Source organism: Cajanus cajan, chromosome 2 (genome assembly GCF_000230855.2).
Source record: "Cajanus cajan strain Asha chromosome 2, NIPB_CcT2T_4, whole genome shotgun sequence".
In the NCBI taxonomy this organism is placed as follows: Eukaryota; Viridiplantae; Streptophyta; class Magnoliopsida; order Fabales; family Fabaceae; genus Cajanus; species Cajanus cajan.
Genome location: NC_138518.1, coordinates 68,101,910 through 68,109,781, shown reverse-complemented (window position 1 = coordinate 68,109,781; position 7,872 = coordinate 68,101,910). Strand labels below are relative to the sequence as shown.

At 30.4% G+C, this 7,872-nt stretch overlaps 1 protein-coding gene across 7 annotated transcripts; it reads right to left on the bottom strand.

The window, feature by feature from the left end:
- Nucleotides 1-580: 580 nt before the first annotated feature.
- On the bottom strand, nucleotides 581-7,067 carry LOC109810677 (agamous-like MADS-box protein MADS4). Of its 7 annotated transcripts, none has more exons than XM_020374193.3 (8): nucleotides 6,720-7,067; nucleotides 3,902-3,986; nucleotides 2,062-2,129; nucleotides 1,877-1,976; nucleotides 1,611-1,652; nucleotides 1,458-1,523; nucleotides 1,166-1,302; nucleotides 581-927 (listed from the first exon to the last, which is right to left on the bottom strand). In XM_020374193.3, the coding sequence occupies exons 1-8, from the start codon at nucleotides 6,902-6,904 to the stop codon at nucleotides 852-854; spliced, it is 759 nt and encodes a 252-aa protein (XP_020229782.1). In that variant the 5' UTR covers nucleotides 6,905-7,067; the 3' UTR covers nucleotides 581-851. The 7 variants fall into 7 exon arrangements, with proteins under 7 accessions (XP_020229782.1, XP_020229784.1, XP_020229788.1 ...); XM_020374195.3 differs by having other exon boundaries at nucleotides 1,166-1,299; XM_020374199.3 differs by having other exon boundaries at nucleotides 1,166-1,299; nucleotides 1,482-1,523; nucleotides 6,720-7,066.
- Nucleotides 7,068-7,872: the final 805 nt, after the last annotated feature.

Sequence of the window (7,872 nt, the reverse complement as noted above, 5' to 3'; positions counted from 1 at the left end):
AAATGTAGATATTAATCTTGTAAAAAAAATTTAGATATTGAAATAAATAATGTTATACTAAAGTTGAGAATATACTCATATATATATTATAAATATATTGTTTATTCATGTCTTAAAACTTCTAATGAAAAAGAAGTTACCAAAATATATAAACCTTTACAAAGAAGATATATATGATTTAATATTATATGTACTAGAGAGATTAAATGTTATTTTATTGCTGTAAATATTTTCGAATGCAAAGAAAAAAAATTGCAACAATTTGCTTACATTAGTTTTTTAAAAAATCACATATAAAACTAACACATTAAATAATAAATAAGAACCTTAATTCTAACAAACATTTTAAACACCATTAATTAATTAAAATAATTCACTTACATGTCCATATCTAGTTGTAATTATTAATAACCATTGTATGTGCTGAGTTCATTGGCACGAGCACGATTCGGAACAACAATAAGGGGTTCAAACAATTATTGTTAGCATTATTCTAAGTGAAAAAAAGTAACTAATATATTTTAAAAATAATTATTATAAAAATCAACGGTGTAAGTCATGCAACTACCATCCCAGTACAGAATCCAGAATTCGATAATTTTTATTAATTAAATTCTATTAATATTATTATGAGGGAAGAAACAGTAACCGAAGCAAAGAAGTGCAGTTTTATGAAAGGGCACACACAAACAGCATTGCTTAACATTGTTCCCTACTTCATACACGATAGACGACACTGACACATTCATTACATCCCAAAGTAATTCTCTTCTTTTCTTTTCTCCTTTTCAAATAAAATCTGCTGGTGCAGTGGATCTTCTGCATGAAACACCACCCACCCACCCTTTCTACTAAGGTAACCACCCTGCCATGTAATTGCTCATGCTTGGCCCTGCTGTCACCACTGATACTGGATCAGGTTGATAACTGCACTTGAACAAAATCATTATTAGGAAATTATTTAAATCCAAAAAACAACTATCTCATGTGACCCCACATTTATATTTACATCAAGATGCACTCCTAAGCATGCATATCCATAACTAGTGAACCAAATTTGTGATTGATGTATCCACCTAAGTACCTAACTAGTGGACCATTTGATACAGAGAATAAAAATGTCAACGGTACGTGATGAATGATTGAGGCAACAATGAGTGCATACCCAATTTGTAAGGTTGGCTCACACTCCAATGGTTGAAAGAGGGCATCACCCTGAGTTTGAGATGGATGCCTGCCATATCCCATGTCTTCTACACCGGGATTCAGTTGGAGTGGATTTATTTGATACCCTTCTAACTGCTAAACAGTACAAAAAGTCACTTATACCCATCAATATACGGCATGATTCTTTTCCTTGTTGAATTGAAAACAGGGTTTAAATAAGAATTATTTTAGTTATCCAAGGACAATGAACCGATCGAACATACTTTGAGGGTTGATGCATTTTTACTTACATAGGTTGATGGGTCGTAACTTACCCTTTGTCTGAGAGACCTGTTAGCCTCACTTAGTAAGTGTTCCTGCACAAGTGACATAAATTGGTGAGCACAAGCAGGTACTATGGCAGAAGAAGATGGCCAATTAAGAAAAACAAAATGTTCTCATACCTTACGTTGAAGATCAGAGAGCTGATCCAGCATGAACTGGGTCTGTAAAGAAAACAAACTTACAAAATCAAACGCATATACTTGAACAATTATATGTGGCCAAGTCATAGTTTTGAATGTCTGTTAACTCCTACTCTTTGCACTTTACGTTACACAGAGCATGACTTGAATAAAATAACCTTTTCAAGATTTGGGTCTTATATATTATATTAAATTTATAATTTGATGTGGTAATTAGCAAAAGATGGAAAAGTATAGTTGAGTACCCTTGTCGATCTGATTTGCTTCAAGGACGAATCTAGCTGCCTTTCAAGAGACTCGAGCTCTTTGCTGTTTAGAGGGCCAAGATCTTCTCCCATGAGGTTCCTGAGATGAGAAAGTAAAACTTAAATACAACAGTGACTTAAACCAGTGATCAGCCATATTTGAAGACCCAATAGGACATTGGTACCTCTGGGACCGTTGTAGGGCCTCATAACGTGCCTTCAGCTTCAAGTACTCCTGTTGGCTGCTCAACTCCTATAGTCGGGGAATTATATAATTATAATTAAAGGAACATATATATGCCTAGTCATAAATATATGCCGATTTTTAAATCTTTGTTCTTAGTGACCTGGATAACTGCATCTCAATTCATAGCCAAAAATATAAAGCTTTTATAGAACATACTACATGCTAGTATTCATTTACTATAACAAATACACTTTTAACAAATATGCAAAGTCGTTGATTTTCTTTTTTTTTTGACAGCATGCAAAGTCGTTGAGTTGATTAGAAAATATAATAGAGAGTAAACATGCACGAAATACAAAAAAAAAAAAAAAAAAAAAAAAACTTAAGGAACGATTCTTGCAGACGAGTTGGGGGAAATGTAACCATAACATTACAAATTTTAATCAATGGATATTCATTTAAACCAGTGACATCGCAAATGACTGTTATTGCTAAATAGGGTTTTGTTACAATAATACTATAAGCATATTTGCAGCAAATAATAAAATTAGGTTAAACACATATATTAGCACTTCAGATAAAAAAAATTATTTATGGAATTATGCTATATGAGTAACTAAAACCATCAAAGGATACTGACGGAATGACGACGTGGGAATATAAACAAGCAAACAAAAGTTTAGAACACAATTTATGAACATATATATACACATTAAAATTAAATCACGTAAATTAGAAACCAGTAATAACATAAGGCCAACTAAATCCACAATCAAATTAAAGTTTGTTAATTGTTCTCTTTTTCCTCGACTTGTAAGTAGATTTCAACATATTTGTTATCAATACCAAATTTATAAATGCAGAGGTTTAATCTCTGCTATTTTATGTTACAAAAGGGCAAATACGTACTGTAGAGGTAGACGATAAGTATAAGCAAAGCGTCCAAGACTGAAGGCTTCAGCCTAGAACATGTAGTGCTCAAAGATTCATTTACCTATTGCAACAAATAGTGCTTTTTAATTTCTAATTTACCTTTCTTATTGCTTCCATTAATTTACAGATTGAAGGGAATGCCAAACTTAGATTTTTCTGATTACAAAAATAGGATATGATTTGTAATACTCTTCTTGCAGAAAAGATCAAAACTGAAAGTGCAACTCTTATTCTGCAAAATTAAAAGGGCTTGTGTCACCAAATGGACTTGGTGTACCAATTTTTGTCAACTACTAGACAATTTGGCTCAGCTCGTTTAGAACAGAGAACCGAGACAAGGAAGCACTTATTATGAGTCTATGACACATGATATTGTCGCAGGTAAATAACTTCAACTATGCAGACTCACACACACACAAAAAAAAAAAAAATCACAGCTCACAAAATAAAAGCAACTTGTAAGAACAAAAAGTTACATCCACTACGTACGGAGTATGGATCTATTCATGACAATATATAATAGGGTAGGAAGAAGAATATTAATAACATATTTTCTAATATATTATTTTCAACACGCTCTATTATTAACACTATTTTGTAAGTTTTAAAGTTTTTCATAAGCAAGTTAAATATTTTATCAGACAACAATACATGAGCAAGTTAATGTTCTTATAATTATTAGTAGAGTATATTAACTGAAAATAAAATAAAAATAGAAAACAAACTAAACACAACGTTGTTGTATTTTGAACATGATTCTTTCTAAGCAATACAATAAGCTAAATTAATTAATAATTATTCTTTATATTATGATGGTAGTTGCATGGGGAAAAAATATCGGTTATCAAATTAGGCAAGTCAAATAGGAAAAAAAAATGTATTGATATATGGATAGGACTATTCACCATTACCAAGGCTTCCCGTGTAGACACATTAGCCTCAGGCGCACCATAGTTACATTTCTGGTACCTCTCTAGTGTTTTGAGCATGCTGCACGTTTTGACAAAAATATATATTTGTTTTAAGTTAGATGTCTGTACTTTCGAAACGATCCCAAATAAATTGAGCAGAACTGCACTCTATAAATATAAATAAATATTGCTGAATAATATTAATCAAGGACAAATCACCCCATTTCTTAAAACATCGTTTCACTTCAATAAGAAAAGGGACTCACATTTTTTTCCAAGCGATGAACAGGAACAGATTAAGTTAGAATTTAAAATAAAAAATAAAAAGAGAGAGAGAGAGAAATTAACCCCATTTGAAGGCAAGGATCGGAATATTACTCCCTAGACATAGGAAAACCCTCAAGAGTTGCAGAAAATTGGTTAACGAGAAGTGAAAGAACTGAAGGAAAGTCAGTAATGTTTTGGGGCTACTATCAGAAAACAAGTAATTGACATCAACCTCTGAATTCTTGACCAGGACAGAGGTTCACCGGTGACAGAATTTCATATTAATTCCACAAAAATGAGTAATGTTAAATGATGGCCAATTACATAAAGGACTGATTTTTTTTTTTTTTTTTTAGATAAGAAGAAGAAAACAAGATGGCAGAATTTTTTAAAAAAAATTAAACTAAAGAAATTTTTTAAAGTTTTATTCCTTTTTTATTTTATTTTTTAATTCCCATTTTCTTACTTTTTTTTCTTTCCTTACAAACATAAAATTGTTTTAATAATATCAACTATTATATAATAAACACAAATAGTAAAAACGTGTTTTTATGGATTTTTTCTTTGTTGAAAGATTTTAGAAATTTTTAAATTTTTATCTATTTTATTTTTTATTTTTTATAATTATTTATAAATTAAATATTAATATTTTAAAATAAACTATCAATACAATATAAATTATTTATTATTAATTTAAAGTATAATTTACATGTTGCTATAAAAAAATATAATTTATATATTTAAAAATACTTATTTGTACAAATTTTAAATATAATTTATATATTTAAAAATAATATTTATTTATATATATAATTTATTATAAATTTTACTTATCTATAAAGGAAATTAGACTTTTTGGTATGCATAATTTTTGTTCAATTTTATTTTTATAACTACTTTATAAATGAAAAATTTTGTATTCTTATATGTAAATTTCATTCTATAATTATCTATATTTTATATTTTAAGTAATCAATCACTACTGTATAAATTTTATTATTTATTATTCTCTAAAAATATTTCACAAAAATATATTATCTTTTTTTACGATAATATATAATAAATATTTAACTTGCTCCATCAACACTAGTTTCTTATTCTTTACCATCTCACATATTTTATCTAACAAATTTTATATTTTCTCAGGCTATCTCTCTTTATAATACAATTATAAATAATAAAAAAATATATATACTACCTAAGTATTTTGTTATGAATATACAAACTACACATACAATTTCCCAATGAGACTGGTTTCGTTGATAAACGTGATAGCATTTGGCCACCGAAATTATATCCCGATCAAGAAAAGAAAAACTGAAGGTGAGGTAAGGTCATTTGTATGGAGAATCACCTTTAAAACCCAGAAGAAAAAGCATGAAACATGGTAAGTTACTAACAGAATTTTGGGTACAATAATCAGATCTGAGAGAACCAGAGTTTTCCACAAGGAAAATATACTGACACCGACAAGTATCAGTTTAACTTTAACCCTCGGAAGACGCATATTAATTTGAAATCCCAAACCTCTCTATCTATTCAAGTGATTGAAAATACGTAGATAAAGGTCGCCTTATGAATCTGATTTCACAAAATGTCTCTATCAATTGAAAACATGTGCGAGAAAGAGAATTAATTAAGCAAGAAATTGACTCCGAGTGAATGAAAACTCCGTCTCGTTCATTGGTCATGGTTGTGAATCGAAAACAATCCCCACGTGAGTACGCAACCAAATAGGAGAAGGGAAAAAATAATATAGAATGGGAGAAATATAGAACCCTTGGATGCAAAAGAGGAAGAAAAAACTAATTTTAGAAGTAAAAGAAACCCTAGGCCCCCCCAAGAGATATAGATGAAACATATAATCTTAAAAAAGGAGACATGAGCTACGACGTTGTTGGAGGGATTTTGAAGAGTGAAACCAAAAGCATATATATATACAAGCTGGTAAAACTGGAAATGGAAGAAACAATCGAGTATATGCTTCTTTTACACAACACCTAATTACACCGAAAAGAGGCCTGACCCGAGGCTCCAAAATAACTTTTCCAAAACACTTTTGAACCAGATCTGTTTCATGAAGCAGAAAAACGGCAACCTCAAATGCTGGGTTTGGCCCCAAAAGAGGGAAAGAAAGAGAAAGCTGAGCCAAAAAAAAACAATTAAAAAAGAAAAAAACAACAGAAATAGAGTGCATACAATACAACAGTGTTCTTCGCGTGTTTAATTTATTTCATGTATGTCTGTTTGGTTTTAACGCGTTTCCAGTTGCAGATCTAACAGCAAGGCGATCGCAGAAACACTCAACCTGCTATAAACGCCGAAACATTTCACGGAAACGGAAAACCCCAAACAGTGAAAAAAGAAAATCAACTTTTGTGAAAACAAAATATAATAATTCAAAAGCGGGGAAGCGCCAGCTGTCTGAAAACAGCAAAAATGAAACGGACCGAGATTCGGAGCCAAAAATTATAAGAATGGAGAGAAAGAGAGGGTTTTTATTTATTTAATTTTGCAAATGATATATATATATATATAGATATACCTTGAACTGCTGCAAAACTCGTACAATTTTCCTCTATTGGAGAAGATGATGAGAGCAACTTCGGCATCGCAGAGAACGGAAAGCTCATAAGCTTTCTTCAAAAGTCCGTTTCTTCGCTTAGCGAAGGTCACTTGCCTGTTGATCTTGTTCTCAATTCTCTTCAACTCCACTCTTCCTCTTCCCATTTCTCTTTCTTACACACCAATATCCAATCACAAAAACTAAACTATGAAATTATAATAAATCCTATCAATATTTCCATCGCTCGCTCGCTATATAAATATACAGCTACCCAGGAGAGATAGTCTCAGTTCTCTCGTGTCAGATTATTTTGTGTATTCTAAATAGCATATATATATAAATAATTATTATTATAAAAGGCAAGTTATATTATTGTATTATTTGTATATATTGTGGTTGCTTTAAGCATCTTAATGAAGCCCTAATGCAAAGTCCAAAATCAAATTCCTTCAACCTGTCTTTTTCTTCCTGCTAGCTATCACCCTCTCTTGTGTTTAACACACTGCTAACTCCATGACAGTGACACGTAAAGTGGACCTCGTTAGTTTCAAGATTAAGATTAAGGATGTACTACTACTTAATTACAATATTTTTTTTATAATGCTTATTAATTTATTTATTTATTCAATAGTGTGACTCATTAATTACATCTATTTTTCTCCATCGTCTTTCACTTAATTAGAATGCATGTCACCGTGGCAAAAACAATTTAATTTGATAAATAGTTTTTTTTTTATAACTTTTTTTTTTATATAATTTTATTTAGTTAGGCTAAAAAGCCCTACTTAAACCATGAAAGTAAAATATCTTGACTTTCATCTCTCTCTCTCTCGTATGAATCAAATAGACAATTTTTTTTCTTCTAATACTTTGCCTCTCTTTCTTTGCTCTCAACCCCAATTTCCACTGTGTCTCTGTTCTGCCAAACATATTATAAATTTTATATTTTATAATAAAAAGTCAACTTTTATTTCTTAAAGATGACCATTTTTGTATTTCAAAATGGAATTGGTAATTAATAAATATAATTTGATATTATTAAATCAACAGATTGTTGAATTGAATCCTTCCGTGTTATGTTACAAAGCATTAACGATATATTTTGTGTTGTCTGGTTTAGTAATGATGTGTT